Source organism: Octopus sinensis, linkage group LG19 (assembly GCF_006345805.1).
Source record: "Octopus sinensis linkage group LG19, ASM634580v1, whole genome shotgun sequence".
NCBI classification, from domain to species: Eukaryota; Metazoa; Mollusca; class Cephalopoda; order Octopoda; family Octopodidae; genus Octopus; species Octopus sinensis.
Genome location: NC_043015.1, coordinates 29,309,639 through 29,328,750, shown reverse-complemented (window position 1 = coordinate 29,328,750; position 19,112 = coordinate 29,309,639). Strand labels below are relative to the sequence as shown.

Sequence of the window (19,112 nt, the reverse complement as noted above, 5' to 3'; positions counted from 1 at the left end):
TCACTTTAAATATTCCTGGTCTTGTTCTTATGTTAGTAATCACCAGCATTATAAAGGCAATTCATGTTCCAAGTTCAAATCCTGTTGTGGGTCTCTTTGCCTTCCAACTTTCTGGGTAGGTTTGATAAAAAATATATATATATATATATATAGGCGCAGGAGTGGCTGTGTGGTAAGTAGCTTGCTTACCAACCACATGGTTCCGGGTTCAGTCCCATTGCGTGGCACCTTGGGCAAGTGTTTTCTACTATAGCCTCGGGCCGACCAAAGCCTTGTGAGTGGATTTGGTAGACGGAAACTGAAAGAAGCCTGTCGTATATATGTATATATATATATATGTGTGTGTGTGTGCGTGTATGTTTGTGTGTCTGTGTTTGTCCCCCTAGCATTGCTTGACAACTGGTGCTGGTGTGTTTACGTCCCCGTCACTTAGCGGTTCGGCAAAAGAGACTGATAGAATAAGTACTGGGCTTACAAAAGAATAAGTCCCGGGGTCGATTTGCTCGACTAAAGGCGGTGCTCCAGCATGGCCGCAGTCAACTGACTGAAACAAGAAAAAGAAAAAAAGAAATATACCAGTCAAATACTGGGGTTTGAGATAGGCAACTGTAACCCTCGGCATCACCGAATCTTGGCCTTGTGCTTACGTAAGCAAAAGGGTAAACGGTCTGGTGGAATCGTTCGAGCATCAAACAAAACGTTTTGTGGCATTTAGTTATGGCTCTTTACGTTCTGAGTTCAAATCCCACCAAGGCTGACTTTACCTGTCATCTCCCAGGTTCCTGAAATCAAGGGAGTAAAGTTAAGCATCGGAGTTAATGGAATCGGCCAAACCCCTCCCCCCCTTTTCAGATTTCTGACTTTATGCCTATATTAGAAATCGTCATCATTAACATTATTATTATTATTATTTTTATTATTATTATTATTATGCTTCTGCCAATTTCAATGTTACAACATTTGTTTTAACATATTGTAAATGATTAAAACATGCAAACGAAACACGAGTCTTCTCTTTCCTTCTCTGACTTCCTCATGGTTCCTATTCTCAAAGCAATTTACTGATTCATGTATTTTCTTTTTCTTTTTCTTGTATAGTTAATGTCTTCATTTCTTTACACCTACCACCACCGACACACCACCTATGACTACCACCACCACTACCATTAGCATCAGCACCTTCCAACACCACCACCAGTACCACAACCACCCACCACCACCAAATCATCATCAACACCACCACCACCATCATCACCACTGTTACCACCACCACCACCACCACCTACCACCAGATCATCATCATCATCATTTAATGTCTGCTTTCCATGCTGGCATGGGTTGGACAGTTTGACTAGAGCTGGTAAGACTAGAAGCTGCATCAGGGTCCAAAACTAGGCTTAAAAAAAAAATCCTGGGGTCAAATTGTTCAACAAAAACACTTAAAAAATGGTGCTCCAGTATGGCCACAGTCAAATGACTGAAACAAGTAAAAAAAAAAAAAATAAATAAAAATGCATGCATTAATATGCAGAGAATTAAAACAAAAATTGATAATTTCCAAAAAAATCATATTTCGGGAATATTTATTTTTGGTTTTTCATTTCGTATTTGGTTCTTGTAATATATTTCTGTGAATTTGAATGAAAATTCGTGTTTGTGAGAGTCTGTGTGTGTGTGTGCATGTGTATATATTTAAATATGTGAGCTTGTGAATGTGCGTGTGTATGTATGTGTGTGTGTGTGTGTGTGTGTTTTAAAGCAGAAGGCTTGAAGTCTTCCGTTTCCTGAAGACGGTCAGCTTCTGCAACCACCTCTTCTTCTTCTCACTGATGTCGATGAACAACTGAAAGACAGAAAGGTAAAAGATCATCATCATCATTGACACATTCACCGCCACCATTAACTCTCTCTTTTACTTGTTTCAGTCATTTGACTGCGGCCATGCTGGAGCACCGCGACCCCGGGACTTATTCTTTTTGTAAGCCCAGTACTTATTCTATCGGTCTCTTTTGCCGAACCGCTAAGTGACAGGGACGTAAACACACCAGCATCTGTTGTCAAGCAATGCTAGGGGGACAAACACAGACACACATATATATATATCACCGTGACCGACCAGGTCATCAGATGTTGTTACACATCGCTGGTCACAATGCGTTTCGCATTGTTTTAGCCTTCAAATGACGCCACCCCGCTGGCTAAGTGAGCAGGCCAACAGAAGAAAGAGTGAGAGAAAGTTGTGGCGAAAGAGTACAGCAGGGATCGCCCCACCGCTGGCGGAGCCTCATGGAGCTTTAGGTGTTTTCGCTCAATAAACACTCACAACGCCCGGTCTGGGAATCGAAACTGCGATCCCACAACCGCGAGTCCGCTGCCCTAACCACTAGGCCGTTGCGCCTCCACATATATATATATATGACGGGCTTCTTTCAGTTTCCGTCTACCAAATCCACTCACAAGGCTTTGGTCGGCCCGAGGCTATAGTAGAAGACACTTTCCCAAGGTGCCACGCAGTGGGAATGAACCCGGAACCACACAGCCACTCCTGCGACTATCGTAAAAAGCCTCTATGTGGTTGCTCAATTTGCTAGAAATAGCAGTCAAATTTTCTAGCGCCCCCAACACACCTATTATATTCTATTGTCATGAAAAGAAAGACATTGAAAAATGTAGTTGTAGTGGGTGTGTCTTTGTGTGTGTTCTTCCTCTACCACGACTGGTGTTGGTTTGTTTATGATCCTGTAACTTAGCAGTTTGACAAGAATATGCACCAGACTTAAAAAAACAAGTACTGTGATTGATTGATCGATTTCTTTGACTAGGCCCTTCGAGGTGGTGCCCCAGCATGGCCACAATCCAATGACTGAAATAAGTAAAACGTGAAAAGATAATACTTACACTCGGGTGTGCAAATGTATCTATGTCAATGTTGTATTTGTAATTGTCTGGTGCTGTTGCCTGGCCAGCGTTGGCCTTCACACTGCCAGGTTTGATTTCCGCTATCGTACCAAACTGTTCTTCTTCAGGGGATTCCTGTCATGAAGAGACAAAAAAAAATAAACAGATATTTAAAATGTTTCATCATCATTATCATTAACTAGCAGTATCGCCCGGCGTTGCTCAGGTTTGTAAGGGAAATAACTATAAAGCATTTTTAGAGAGTTATAGCCAAAAAATAGCAAAAAAATGGAAAAAAAATGATGGTAAATTTTTTTTGATAGTTAAAAAAGGTGGAGTTGCGTCCCCTACACAGTTTGTGGTTTGTGTTCCTGATTCTCGACCCCATGTCGAATTTATCGATTTTTTTCAGAACTGGGGGAACTTTTCAAAATTTTCGCTGCGTTAGTTTTGAATTATGACATTGGGCTATGTGTGTATCAAGTTTCATCAGAATCGGTTGAAAGCCGTGGTCAGGGTGAGGGTACAAGCAAACAGACACACAGAAACACGCACAGACAAACTGCCGTTTATATAGAGAGAGATAATAATAATCATCATCATCATCGTTTAGCATCCGCTTTCTATGCTAGCATGGGTTGGATGGTTCAACTGGGGTCTGGGAAGCCAGAAGGCTGCACCAGGCCTGGGTTGAACGGTTTAACTGGGGTCTGGGAAGCCAGAAGGCTGCACCAGGCCTGGGTTGAACGGTTCAACTGGGGTCTGGGAAGCCAGAAGGCTGCACCAGGCCTGGGTTGGACGGTTCAACTGGGGTCTGGGAGGCCAGAAGGCTGCACCAGGCCTGGGTTGAACGGTTCAACTGGGGTCTGGGAAGCCAGAAGGCTGCACCAGGCCTGGGTTGAACGGTTCAACTGGGGTCTGGGAAGCCAGAAGGCTGCACCAGGCCTGGGTTGAACGGTTTAACTGGGGTCTGGGAAGCCAGAAGGCTGCACCAGGCCTGGGTTGAACGGTTTAACTGGGGTCTGGGAAGCCAGAAGGCTGCACCAGGCCTGGGTTGAACGGTTCAACTGGGGTCTGGGAAGCCAGAAGGCTGCACCAGGCCTGGGTTGAACGGTTCAACTGGGGTCTGGGAAGCCAGAAGGCTGCACCAGGCTCCAGTCTGATCTGGCAATGTTTCTACGGCTGGATGCCCTTCCTAACGCCAACCACTCCGTGAGTGTAGTGGGTGCTTTTTACGTGCCAGATGAGGCTGGCAAACGGCCACGATCGGATGGTGCTTTTTACGTGCCACCGGTACGGAGGCCAGGCGAGGTTGGCAAACGGCCACGATCGGATGGTGCTTTTTACATGCCACCGGTACAGAGGCCAGGCGAGGCTGGCAACGGCTACGATCGGATGGTGCTTTTTACGTGCCACCGGTACGGAGGCCAGGCGAGGCTGGCAAACGGCCACGATCGGATTGTGCTTTTTACGTGCCATCGGCACGGAGGCCAGTTGGGGCGGCGCTGGCAATAATAGTAATGAAATTATTGTATACAGTGCTCAGGTGCACCACAACTTGTCAAAAGTGCGTATAAAGCATATGCAGTAATGTACAAATGTCTGGAAAGCGAACAATGTATATGAGTCAGATACATGCTTGTGTGTGTATGGAGGGGAGAAAATCAGGTGTAGTGTTGGCGAATCTCAGAAAGCATGGAAGTTTTGAAGGATGTAATTGCTTTACATCCCTATCATATCTTGCTGACATTACTGGGTTTTTTACAGAAGTTGTTGGTTGAGTATGAAAGCAAAAAGGTGTATGACTGTGTGGTAAGAAGCTTGCTTCTCAATCATATGGTTCTGGGTCCAGTCCCACTGCGTGGCACCTTGGGCAAGTGTCTTCTACTATAACCTCAGGCCAATCAAAGCCTTGTGAGTGGATTTGGTAGGTGGAATCTGAAAGAAGCCCATCATGTGTGTGTGTGTCGTTTTGTGTCTGTGTTTGTCTCCCACTACTGCTTGGTAACCTGTAGTGGGTTGTTTACATCTCCATAACTTAGCAGTTCAAAAAATGAGACTAATAAAATAATTACCAGGCTTAACAAAAAGAAAAAGGTAAGTACTAGGGTCGATTCATTTGACTAAAAATTCTACCAAGCCATAATCTAATAACTGAAACAAGTGAAAGATAACAGATGATAACAGCCATCTTAAAAAAAACAAACAAACAATTAAAACACCACAGTAATGATTAATTACCTGGGGCACTCGATTAGTGCCAGAAACAAATGTTGATTGGGTGAAAGCAGAACTTTCAATGTCTTCCACTGTGATAGCAAAATCAGGCTGTTCCATTAATTGGCGTTGCTCCTTAACCATTGTGTTTTTCTCCTGCATCTTTCGCAGCTGTTCATCAGCAGCAGCTGCAATTGGTTAACGAGAAAAAAAATATTAATGAAAGAAAAAAAAAGAAAGCAAGATTTACGGAAATTCCATGTTTTATAAATATAGTAATTCCTCGCCATATCACAGTTCACCTATTGCGGTTTATTATTTAAGCTTACATCGATTCCTCCGTGGTGTTTTGCATTTATAATAAAATAAATATATACAAATTATAAAAATGATAAAAAAAATATAGTACAGTACTGTTTTTTATTTCTTTATTGCCCACAAGGGGCTAAACATAGAGGGGACAAACAAGGACAGACAAAGGGATTAAATCGATTACATTGACTCCAGTGCGCAACTGGTACTTAATTTAATCAACCCCGGAAGGATGAAAGGCAAAGTTGACCTTGGAGGAATTTGAACTCAAAATGTAAAAACAGACAAAATACCTATTTCTTTACCACCCACAAGGGGCTAAACATAGAGGGGATAAACGGATTAAGTCGACTACACTGACCCCAGTGCATAACTGGTACTTATTTAATCGACCCCGAAAGGATGAAAGGCAAAGTTGACCTCGGCGGAATTTGAACTCAGAACACGAAGACAGACAAAATACTTATTACTTTACTGCCCACAAGGGGCTAAGCATAGAGGGGACAAACAAAGACAAAGGGATTAAGCCGATTACATTGACCCCAGTGCATAACTGGTACTTAATTTAACGACCCCAAAAGGATGAAAGGCAAAGTTGACCTTGGAGGAATTTGAACTCAGAACATAAAGACAGACGAAATACCTATTTCTTTATTGCCCACAAGGGGCTAAACATAGAGAGAACAGACAAATGGATTAAGTCTATTATATCGACCCCAGTGTGTAACCGGCACGGACTTATAATAAAGAAAACCAGAGATCTGAAGAACTGAACCTTTGTCCTCCTGCTCAGATACCAGAAGTGCCAAACACTCTTGTCCAGTGAGTCCACAACTGCACCAGCATGTCCAAAGTCTTTTCAGGACTTTGGCCTCACAGCTAATACTGCAATGGATCACACTACCTAGGTAAGTGCTTGACTGGTACTTTATTGTACTGACCCTAAAAGCACGAAAGGTGAGCAAAGTTGGCCTTGGCAGAATTTGAACTCAGAATGTTAAGATCTGGAAAAAAAATACTACTAGGCATTTTGTCTGATGCACTTATAATTTTCACCTGCCAACTCATCCGGTTATATTACAAACCAACAATGTTCTGTATTACAAAGAAACTTACCAGCAGCTTTGAGAGCCATCTGTAACCTAATTTTTGCCTGTTCAGCAGGTTCCTGTGTAAAAAAGAAAAGAAAAGAAAAAGGAGTCAATGAAATAGAGTGAAAAACAATTTGGTAATTAGTAAGGGAACGGACAAAAAAAATTAATTACAAAAAGACAAAATTACTGACTTGCACCTGGCCATATTGATAGGCCAGTCTGCCTAACTATACAGGTATTACAAGTACTTGTCAAGGGCCAAATAGCAGAAGATGATCCAGCAGTTAAAAAAAAAACATACAGAACTTGGAGGAGGACTGACCCATAGTTATGTGTCACAGACCCACTATTGTGTGGACATGCCATGATGCCACACGAAGTCCTACTGCCCATGCTGTAAGATCATCAATTACTGTTTGAATCATCCATGAATCAAATTACATTCACTCAACACTGAACTGGGCCACCTCATTGTAAGTTCGTTCCACAAGCTGGTGAACTTCACTGTCCTGTGTCCATCGTTAAGATAGTACTGTAATGGTGTAGTCTGCCTAACTATACAGGTACTACAAGGTGGAAAACTACACTGTACTTGTAGTGACGCTATTTTTGGAAGTTTTCAGCATGCATGCGCAGAGTTGGATTGCTTCTGGTAGGCCGCCGGAAGTTCCCTCGTGCGCATGTGCAGAGAACTGCAAACTGAAAGCGTTCCCGCTAAATCTATCTTTTTTGAATCAGTAACCCTACCGAGTGGACGTGCCTAACCTTCTCTCAGGGAAAACCCTACATATAGAGAAGCGCTCTTCTAAGCGGGAACGGAGATGGTAATTTTGGCTCACACAAGTGAACATTTGTGAACAGTCTCGTGGACTTGGCGACCGGTTCGCCCTTAAGGAAAATATATGTGTATATATTTTCATTTGCGACCCCGAAAGGATGAAAGGCAAAGTCGACCTCGGCGGAATTTGAACTCAGAACGTACCGGCAGACGAAATACCACTAAGCATTTTGCCCGACGTGTTAACGGTTCTGCCAGCTCGCTGCCTTCCTACAGTTTCTGTCAACCAAATTCACTCACAAGGCATTGACTAAACCAGGGCTATAGTAGAAGACACTTGTCCAAGATGCTGTGCAGTGGGACTGAACCTGAAACCATGTAGTCGCAAAGCGAACTTCTTAAGCACACAGCCATATGTTTAATACACAAATATATTAAATTTGTCTGTAAAACTAAGTCGTTGTGGTTAAACCACAAGGACTTCAGCTTCTCGGAAATGACAACTGAAGAGGCTGGTTTCATCCATCATTAAAGACTCATCAGTAATTGTGTAGAAATATAAAGATTCTGAGTGGTTGGCAACTAGGTATGAAGTGCAATAGCTGTGAACTACTGTCCTTGTGATTACGAGGTTAAAAAACCTTACTGGTATACACGTTGGGATTGTTTCCAACACAAAGCAAGGAAGATAACTCTGTTTGCTCAACTTCGCCTGACTAGGCAGAAAACCGGTTCCGCAGAGTTCGACAACGTTTACTTTTCTTCAATATAGGTATAAATTATAAATTTGATTAATTACAGATACTGCACTCACCACATTAAATGTGTTAGTGTTTACTTCCACAAACTTACAGTAGTGCAGTGGGCTTGTAGGAGGAAGAGGCGGAAGGGTACTGTATAGTATTATAGGGCCATGGCAGCCTCTCCAGCCTCTGAGGCTGTAGTAGAAAACATTTGCCTGAAGTGCCATGCAGTGGGACTGAACCCAGAACCATGTAGTTGGGAAGTGAACTTCTTACCACACAACCAGGCCCACACCTATTGACTAACCCATAAAATTGCTACTACAAATAACCCTTCTGACCCATGCAAACATTGAATGTAAAAGAATGCAATATTCTAAAATTGCAACTTACTTACCATTGTAGCAAAACCTGGTATTTTGGCACAGAGATCACTGTAAGAGAATAAAGTCAGGAAGATTTTAGATGTTGCTAATTTGGGGCAATTAATGCTTCTTGCATGTAATACCAATTTCTTTACTACCCACAAGGGGCTAAACACAGAGAGGACAAACAAACGGATTAAGTTTATATCGACCCCAGTGTGTAACTGGTACTTATTTAATCGACCCCGAAAGGATGAAAGGCAAAGTTGACCTCGACGGAATTTGAACTCAGAACGTAACAGCAGACGAAATACCTATTTCTTTACTACCCACAAGGGGCTAAACACAGAGAGGACAAACAAGGACAGACAAACGGATTAAGTTGATTATATCGACCCCAGTGCGTAACTGGTACTTATTTAATCGACCCCGAAAGGATGAAAGGCAAAGTGGACCTCGGCGGAATTTGAACTCGGAACGTAACGGCAGACGAAATACGGCTACGCATTTCGTCCGGCGTGCTAACGTTTCTGCCAGCTCGCTGCCTGTAACACCTTCAACAAAATCTTCTATACAGGCCTAAACTGCAACTAGAAGAAGGCTTTCATATTTTATTGTTCAAGAATGTAACACATTAATCCAAAGGCCTAGTTTTCAGCAACATGCCAATAATGATTTTTAACTTGGGATAGTTGACACCTCACGCATGCAACATCTTACATAATCCATTATCACCGTGATTGACCAGGCTATCAGATGTTGTTACACATCGCTGGTCACAATGCGCTTCGCATTGTTTTAGCCTTGAAATGACGCCACCCAACAGAAAAAAGAGTGAGAGAAAGTTGTGGCGAAAGAGTACAGCAGGGATCGCCACCACCCCCTGCCGGAGCCTCGTGGAGTTTTAGGTGTTTTTGTTCAATAAACACTCACAACGCCCGGTCTGGGAATCGGAATCGCGATCCTACGACCGCGAGTCCGCTGCCCTAACCACTAGGCCATTGCGCCTCCACATAATCCATTATAATGAAACATTGTCAAGGCTCTAACAGCAGCTAGAAAAAAGCCTTTCATATTTTTCTTTTTATATCCTATTTGTGGGATTTATGTCCTATTTATGTCCTTGTGATCATCCCTTACCATTTCCAATGTCATGTTCGACCTTCTAATAAGGATAATGTATAATATAGGCACAAGGGTACCAATTGTTTAGAGATGCAGGGATGAGAGGTATGGACAATTAATTTGCCTCCTGTACTTTACAGGGACTTCATTTTATTTAAACCTGGAATGATGGAAGTCAAAAGCAGTTGTGACAGGATTTCAACTCAGAATATAAAAATATAACAACTGATTTCTCAGATAGGCATATAGATTCAAATGTGGGGAGAGTTGATTCAACTCACTCCGGTCAGCAACTTACGCTAATTTCATCGACCGACCCTTTAAAAGTTAAAGGCAAGAATTACCTCAGCAAGATTTGAACTCAGAACATAAAAGGTATGCAGCTAAATACCACAGGGAATTTTGTCCATTCTTCTACCAATTTTGACAATCCATAGCACCCACTACACTCACGGAGTGGTTGGCATTAGGAAGGGCATCCGGCTGTAGAAACACTGCCAGATCAGACTGGAGCCTGGTGCATCCTCCTGGCTTCCCAGACCCCCCGGTCGAACTGTCCAACCCATGCTAGCACGGAAAACGGACGTTAAACGATGATGATGATGAATTCAAAAATATATAACAACGATTTCTGGTACAGGCACAACAAGACTAAAGATGTTAGGGCAGCGGACTCGCGGTCGGAGGATCGCGGTTTCAATTCCCAGACTGGGCGTTGTGAGTGTTTATTGAGCAAAAACACCTAAAAGCTCCACGAGGCTCCGGCAGGGGATGGTGGTGATCCCTGCTGTACTCTTTCACCACAACTTTCTCTCACTCTTACTTCCTGTTTCTGTTGTACCTGTATTTCAAAGGGCCAGCCTTGTCACTCTCTGTGTCACGCTGAATATCCCCGAGAACTACGTTAAGGGTACACGTGTCTGTGTTGGAGTGCTCAGCCACTTACACGTTAATTTCACGAGCAGGCTGTTCCGTTGGTCGGATCAACCGGAACCCTCGTCGTCGTAACCGACGGAGTGCTTCCATCCAGTTAATGATGATGATGATGACAACAGAAGCAATGAAGATTTTACCAAATGTTTTAAGGGTTAATTATCAAGAGCTGAACTTACTCTTTCTTAGAAGCGGTGGTGGCGGTTGTTGCTTGTTTTGATTCTGGACTGGTAGACTGCCAAGAATGGTAACTACTTCTGTCTGGAGATCTGGACCTACAATGTATTAAAATAACATGCTGGATCATTTTTTTGCCCCTTATCAGTCAAAGGACTGCTTCCATACAGGGGGAACCAGTACATATTTTGGTCAGGTATACACACACATACACACATGCATGCACGCACACGTACATACATACATACACAAGGCAAGGATTGGCCTGGTGTTATAGAAGACCCTTGCCTAATACTGCACAGTGGAATTGAAACTGAAACCACATCGCTGGGAAGTGGTCATCTTAACCATTACAAAGCCTTGCCTCTGCCTATATATATACATATATATATATATATATATACATATATATACATATACATATATATACATATACATATATATACATATACATATATATACATATATATATATTTATATAATATGTGCACATGAACATATAAATCATGTGGGCCTAAGAGAAAGACACCTGTATATATTTGGAAAAATCAGTAAATTTACATCATAATAAAAAAATAAATCTGGTACCTCTTTGATCGTTTTGAATGTTGGTTTGACCTCCGGTCAGAGGATGACCATGACTTGCTTCGGCTTCGTGACCGGCGGCGGCTATGAGATCTAGACTCTTTGTAATCTGACTGCGTTGAGCTAGTAGATGGTCGGTAATAGCTCCTTGATTGATGCCTGTCACCGTTTCTATCCCGAGAGTGGCTCCTGTCTTTGTATTTACTTTTGGTTCGTGAAGACTTTTCTCTGGACCGTGATCTGTCTCTGCTGGACCGCGACCTGTCTCTGCTGGATCGTGACCGTTCCCTTGAGCGTGACCTGTCCCCAGACCCGCCTTTGTTTCTATAACGGTCGGAACTACGGTTTTGATCCGAGTCCCGCGCTCGTTCCAGTGAATGAGATCTGTGACTGGAAACTTCCCTTGAATAGCTTCGGCGCCGCTTGAACTTGTCTTTGTCTCTGTCATAAGACGGAGATCTTCGATTTGAGCGATCCCTCGAATAACTTTGGTTGGAATACGTTGGAGACCGACTGTTGGAGCGATGTCTGTGTTTCTTTTTGCTTTTGGATTTCTTCTGATGACGATCTTCATATGACGATGAGGAACTCCCAGATCTAGAAATAAAGAACCCCAAAGAAATTAGCCAAGGGCAGAAAGATACAGAAAAGAAAAAGAAAAAATAAAGCCCAAAGAATTTCACTCTCCACTCACTGCACCCTTACATGCTACACTCTTACATGTTGTGATTGGTACACTGCACTCCTACATGAGGCAAGAAATGCTGGAGTACTGCCGTAATGCCTTTAGTCGAACAAATCGACCCCAGGACTTATTCTTTGTAAGCCTAGTACTTATTCTATCAGTCTCTTTTGCCGAACCGCTAAGTTACGGGGATGTAAACACACCATCATCAGTTGTCAAGCGATGTTGGGGGGACAAACACAGACACACACACACATACATACATATATGTATATATACGATGGGCCTCTTTCAGTTTCTGTCTACCAAATCCACTCACAAGGCTTTACTCGGCCCAAGGCTACAGCATAAGACACTTGCCCAAGGTGCTGTGTAGTGGATATGAACCCGGAACCATGTTGTTGGGAAGCAAGCTTCTTATCACACAGCCATGCCTACATCAATATATATTCATATATATATATATATATATACATATATATATGTTCTTCCCTCTCAGAATCTTACAGTAGTCTGGAACAACTGAATCTTAGTCAGTCAGTTGATGGGCTCCACTACCTCAAATGTTCTTAAAATTTAAATCCACATCTTTGTCTATATATCTACCTTCTCTATAATGTTGCCACTTGATATGAAAATTTTTGTATTAATGGAAAACCTCTATAATTGGCTGATGAGTGCTCAGCATTTTAAAACTGTTGTAATACTTACAACATTTAATAAAATGATGTAGTACGAAACGATCGTACCAAATTACCGGAGACATTCTTGTTGCTTATTTTGATTATATATATATATATATAATTGATATAGGATAAAATTCTTTTCGAGAAAAATTTTTTATCAATGGCCAGCATATCAAAAAATGCCTTTAAAGGTAAAATTTATACATAATTTACAAGATAAGGGCAGAAGAAAAATTCTAATGCCAGATACGCTGAAACAAAAAAATTTTCAATAACCATTAAATTTATGCGTCTCGAAATAAACCGATAGAAATCTCTAAAAAATTTGTTATTACGGTATTGGTTCAATTTCGGGGTTAATTCACAAGAAATTTTCCCCTCTTCAGCGGCACATACGCGAGATATAAATGAAATACTTATTCATACCTCGCGTATGTGCCGCTGAAGAGGGGAAAATTTCTAGTGAATTAACCCCAAAATTGGACCAATACGGTAATAACAAATTTTTTAGAGATTTCTATCGGTTTATTTCGAGACGCATAAATTTAATGGTTATTGAAAATTTTTTTGTGTCGGCGTATCTGGCATTAGAATTTTTCTTATGCCCTTATCTTGTATATATATATATATATATATATATATATATATACAGGGACAGACTGATGCATACACAAATCACATAACACCAGAGAGATAGCTAACTCTATACATGACAATAAGTAGATGATGTGTTTAATTCTGTTCTCACCTGGATCGTGAACGGCGTTTCTTCTTCTTCTTGTGTTTCTTTCGCTCCTCATCACTGTCCAGGTAACGACCCATCTTTGTAATGCTGAAACAGTCATTAACATTCATTAGTTAGTATGTATATAATTGCTTGAACAATAGAAATAGCAGTAAAACCTTACTCAATTCAAACCTTATTGGTTTATCATTTGTCATTACCTGTAACCTATGAGCATAAGATGCTTGCATATGTATGCCCAGGGTTAACATAGGTAACTATACCGGTTGTATACTGGATATTTTTATCCCTTAGATGGTTATTCCAAACCACTAACTCAACTGACCTATATATATAATAATTATTTGAGGGAATATTATTCCTAACTTACAGGGAAAAATTCTATTTAGAAAAACTAAATCAAATTTCACAAAATATAATATATATATATATATATAAATTAGAAAAACCCCCACCTTTTATCAATTCAAAATGAACAGTTAAATTACACCATCTAGAAAATTACATGTAATAGAAATATTAAAATTAAAATAACAATAATATAACAAAGATTAAGTAAATTGCAAAATAATAATAAAAACGTATATATTTGGTAATATATATATATATACCAAATGTGTATATATATATATATATATATATATATATATATATATATATATATGTGTGTGTGTGTGTGTATATATATATATATATATATATATATATACACACACACACACACATACAATGGGATTTCACTCAGAATGAACCCGGAGCTATGTAGTTACAAAGTAATCACACAGCCAGCCACAAGTAAAAAAAAAAGGGCCAAATGATCCAAAATAGAAGGTTACTGTGGAAGACATGACGAGAAGTGGCAAGAGTTGATCTCAAATGGTTGAACTTCATGAAGGGGATTACAAAGAAATGCAACAAGCACTGATTTCAAATTCTGGCGCAAGGTCACCAATTTTGGGGGAGAGGGTAAGTCGATTACATCAACCCCAGTACTCAACTGGTACTTATTTACCTATTTCTTTACAACCCACATGGGGCTAAACACAGAGAGTACAAACAAGGACAGACAAACGGATTAAGTCGATTACATCGACCCCAGTGCGTAACTGATACTTAATTTATCGACCCCGAAAGGATGAAAGGCAAAGTCGACAATACCATTAACTCCAGTACTGGTCAGGTACTTTATTTTATCAACTACTAGCAGTATCGCCCGGCGTTGCTCGGGTTTGTAAGGGAAATAACTATAAAGCATTTTTAGAGTTATAGCCAAAAAATGGAAAAAAAATGATGGTAAATTTTTATTTTAGTTAAAAAGGTCGAGTTGCGTCCCCTAGACAGTCTGTGGTTTGTGTTTCTGATTGTCGACCCCATGTCGAATTTATCGATTTTTTTCAGAACTGGGGGAACTTTTCAAAATTTTCGCTGCGTTAGTTTTGAATTATGACATTGGGCTATGTGTGTGTCAAGTTTCATCAGAATCGGTTGAAAGCTGTGGTCAGGGTGAGGGTACAAGCAAACAGACACACAGAAACACGCACAGACGAACTGCCGTTTATATATAGAGAGAAGAGATGAAGAGATGAAAGGCTAAGTTGGCTTCAATGTGATTTGAACTTGAAGTGTAATGCCAGATGAGATAACTATTCGAAAAGTATTCCCTTTATTTTATAGGCCTTCGGAAAGGCGAAAGGTTAAGTAGATCTCAGTGTAATTTGAACCAAGAAATGTTTGTTTTTGATGATGATGTAGTGTAGTAGGAACGGTTGGGATTCAGTTAAAGATTTTACAGTTACATATATGTATCAAATGAAATAAAATGAAAAACAGGACACAAAGGATGTTGCGGTACATATGTTTCGAGCTTTATAGAACAACTTATTCTTACATCAATGCATAATCGACATAACAGACAGTTCAAAAGCCCTCTTCAGCCGCGTGCAATTGCTACACCACAGACTTGTAACACATTATGAAAGGTTTGAGAAAAAAACATTTGGTATTGTTTATAATGGTAGGTAAACCGAGTATCACTGGGAAAGTATGTTTGTAAATCTTCATAATCAAATAGGTGTACATGGTATTATTGGACTCCAAAAAATCGTCTATACCGTTTTGTCACTCAATATATGCCACTCTAATAGCTGGCATATACAGGTGTTTACATTTATCAACTATTCACCCTGAATTTATTCTACCTATTTTACAGTTATTGTATTTGTTTAACGGCGTGTCAGTTCTGATAAAAAAATATTCAAGTCACGAACACCCAACCTTTTATTAATTTTTCAGACCCAGTTTTTAGCTAATATGCTCTTTATTCTCAAGATAGTAGTAGAGTGTTTAATTTGAGAGATTTGGCTACTATTTCTAGCAGGTCAAGCGATAACGAAGATGCTATTCGTTGGTTCGTGTGTTCAGCGCATACTTCGTGTTTTCGCATTCAAAGTTCAAATCCTGCTGTAGTTGAGCTTGTCTTTCCTGGTACTACTAGCGAACAGTGGTCTCGGTGCGCGCACTCGCGTAGTCGCACATCCGCACTAGCTAGTCGTGACTAGTCGATCCTGCAACGACTACGTAGCAAAGTAAATAAAACACAAAATAATTAATTTTTTAAAAACAAAGTAAATAAAACACAAAAACACAAAGTAAGGATCGACTAGTCATGACTAGCTAGAGCGGATGCGCGAGTACGCGCACCGGGACCACTGTTCGCTAGTAGTACCGTCTTTCCTCACTCCCCTACTATCGTGAATCGCTAAAATAGATATCAGGCATAGAGTTACGATTGATTTAATAAAATATCCCCCATTCTGTGCCAATCCAACAAATCTTTATTATCCAAAACGAATGAAAACCCGTTGATTATAATTAGATGGAATAAGGTAAAAGGGATACAAAACAAATTAATTAAAGACAAATAATCATACGAGTAACGATAATATTAATACTCTTAGCATATTTTGCCGATTAATTAGGTGAATGTGAGAAAACCATCGAATTTAATAGAATTAAAAGACTTACATTAATTCTGCTGTGGAATAAAGACTATTACGGTGATGTACCGGTGTAATGTACTATTGTGTCTCCTCGTATTTTATGTCCGTTACTGACTACATTCAGACCCTATCGAAGTCTAACATATGTTTCGTCTCTTACGGGTCTATGAAATAAACATTAAGGATCTTTTCGGTTTGAACGGCAGTTTTTTTAAATAATTTCCACGTAACTAAACACTTTTAAACTTCGTATCCTGGGTAGAATGTGTTTTCGAAAGCCTACTCCTTCTATTGGTTTCTTTTGCCGAACTGGTAAGTTACAGCGGGTCGTAAACACACCAACACCAGTTGTCAAATGGTGGTGGGTGACAACCAAAGACACCCTCTCTCATACTCACATATGACAGGCTTTCAGTTTCCGGATCTTTTCGGTTTGAACGGCAGTTTTTTAAATAATTTCCACGTAACTAAAAAATTTTAAACTTCGTATACTGGTAGAATGTGTTTATAAAACATCTTTTTCTCTTGGCTTTATTGTGAAAATTCTATAGTTTGTAAGATATTTGGTGTTGTTTTTTCTTCAATTTCTGCAATTTCAACCAATCAATGACGTCTATTGAGGTAAAATACATTCTGTGCCGTATGAATATGTCCCTCGTTTAAGAAACAGATTGGGTTTATTTACATTTGTGAAGAAAAAAAGATACCCTTCCCCCACCCCTAACCCTAAAACAGATTGAAGTGCAATAGATCGATACTAGGGTCATAATTATGGGTGACAATTTCATATAACACCGCTAGAAAAAACTGCCGTTCAAACCGAAAAGATCCCTTGGCGATGTTTCGCTTGTCGTAGCACAAGTTTCCGTCGATTCGCCGATCCCTTAGGGGTCTATAAAATAAACATTAATAATATGCTTAGGTCAAATTTATCCTCTTTATCTCTGTTTTCGCGAACTATATATCGCACCTCTGTTATAAATTCGAAATTTCTTTTATAGCTTGCTGGTTTTAGTAGATCGAAGGCCTTATTCTGTTCAGTTTCGTCTGTTTATGTTCTGATTTCAAATCCTACTACTGTAAACGTAGGTGGAGGCGCAATGGCCCAGTGGTTAGGGCAGCGGACTCGCGGTCATCGGATCGCGGTTTCGATTCCCAGACCGGGCGTTGTGAGTGTTTATTGAGCGAAAACACCTAAAGCTCCACGAGGCTCCGGCAGGGGATGGTGGTAATCCCTGATGTACTCTTTCACCACAACTTTCTCTCACTCTTACTTCCTGTTTCTGTTGTACCTGTATTTCAAAGGGCCGGCCTTGTCACTCTCTGTGTCACGCTGAATATCCCCGAGAACTACGTTAAGGGTGCACGTGTCTGTGGAGTGCTCAGCCACTTACACGTTAATTTCACGAGCAGGCTGTTCCGTTGATTCGGAACCCTCGTCGTCGTAACCGACGGAGTGCTTCCACTGTAAACGTGACCCTTTATTTCCTCCCCTCTAGTGTTGGTTAAATGAAACGCCCGTCACCCTCCGAGCCTGATTTGGTCGATTGTGCGAAGAAGACGAAACCAATCAGATCGTTAGTTTATTTCAGTATTTTAAATAGATTTATTGAGTTCCAGGATTCCAGAATCCCATCACTTTGAAGTTAGGATGCAGTTTCAATCTACGAATACTTGTTGAAAACACCATTAATACTCAAGCTAAGCGCATGAATGTCACAACATCCTATTTATACAACCCCACTAAAAAATATACTACCGTATCTTTAATGAAACGAAATCGCAATAAATGACGCTAAATACCTATTTCTTTACTACCCACAAGGGGCTAAACATAGAGGGGACAAACAAGGACAGACAGACGGATTAAGTCGATTATATCAACCCCAGTGCGTAACTGGTACTTTATTTATCGACTCCGAAAGGATGAAAGGCAAAGTCGACCTTGGCGGAATTTGAACTCAGAACGTAGCGGCAGACGAAATACCTATTTCTTTACTACCCACAAGGGGCTAAACACAGAGGGGACAAACAAGGACAGACAAACGGATTAAGTCGATTATATCGGCCCCAGTGCGTAACTGGTACTTAATTTATCGACCCCGAAAGGATGAAAGGCAAAGTCGACCTCGGCGGAATTTGAACTCAGAACGTAGCGGTAGACGAAATACCGCTGAGCATTTTGCCCGGCGTGCTAACGTTTCTGCCAGCTCGCCGCCTTTCTCAAAACGCTGGTTAGTAGCAGTATGCAAACAACAAATAGGAGAGGCGACAAACTGACCCCTTGAAAGATTCAGCCTGGATCACAAAAGGAAGAACCGTACTATGCCAGAAGGACCCAAGATGAAAAAAGAAGCAAAGATAATAGATGTTGCAATACCAGGCGATTCGAAGGTGAAATGTAAGGAAACAGAGAAGAGTGACAAATACCAGACACTGCGGGACGAGATAGGAAAGTTATGGGGCATAAAGAAAGTAATGGTGATATCGGTGTTAACTGGTGTATTGAGAGCAGTTTCTAAGAGCTTTGAAAAACATTAAAACTATTGGAGCTGCTGACAGGCTCGAAGTGCTCCAAATGACAGCATTGTTGGCTCGTATTCTAAGGAGAGTATTGTCTCTTTGAGTCACAGGAGAAGGCACTACTTGAAACCTTTGGTGATTTGTTATTGCTTGCTTTCAAGTAAGGAATAACTGGTAATTAAGAACTATCCGAGAGTCCTTCGGAATGATAATGATAATAATAATAATAATAATAATAATAATAATA

At 40.6% G+C, this 19,112-nt stretch overlaps 1 protein-coding gene across 1 annotated transcript; it reads right to left on the bottom strand.

Moving 5' to 3' along the window:
* Positions 1 to 1,572: 1,572 nt before the first annotated feature.
* LOC115222190 (serine/threonine-protein kinase fray2) lies at positions 1,573 to 16,430 on the bottom strand. Its single transcript, XM_029792340.2, has 9 exons — positions 16,368 to 16,430; positions 13,347 to 13,430; positions 11,231 to 11,824; positions 10,645 to 10,740; positions 8,440 to 8,476; positions 6,544 to 6,595; positions 5,140 to 5,303; positions 2,899 to 3,033; positions 1,573 to 1,843 (listed from the first exon to the last, which is right to left on the bottom strand). The coding sequence occupies exons 2-9, from the start codon at positions 13,418 to 13,420 to the stop codon at positions 1,754 to 1,756; spliced, it is 1,242 nt and encodes a 413-aa protein (XP_029648200.1). The 5' UTR covers positions 13,421 to 13,430; positions 16,368 to 16,430; the 3' UTR covers positions 1,573 to 1,753.
* Between the last annotated feature and the right edge of the window lie 2,682 nt (positions 16,431 to 19,112).

What these genes read in the sequence shown, in the direction of transcription:
- LOC115222190 (XM_029792340.2), bottom strand. Translation starts at nt 13,420, where the DNA reads ATGGGTCGTTACCTGGACAGTGATGAGGAGCGAAAGAAACACAAGAAG. An exon ending in GCACTAATCGAGTGCCCCAG is followed by an intron (nt 3,034 to 5,139) that starts GTAATTAATCAT and finishes TCTTCATGACAG; the next exon opens with GAATCCCCTGAAGAAGAACA. An exon ending in ATACATTTGCACACCCGAGT is followed by an intron (nt 1,844 to 2,898) that starts GTAAGTATTATC and finishes TCTGTCTTTCAG; the next exon opens with TTGTTCATCGACATCAGTGA.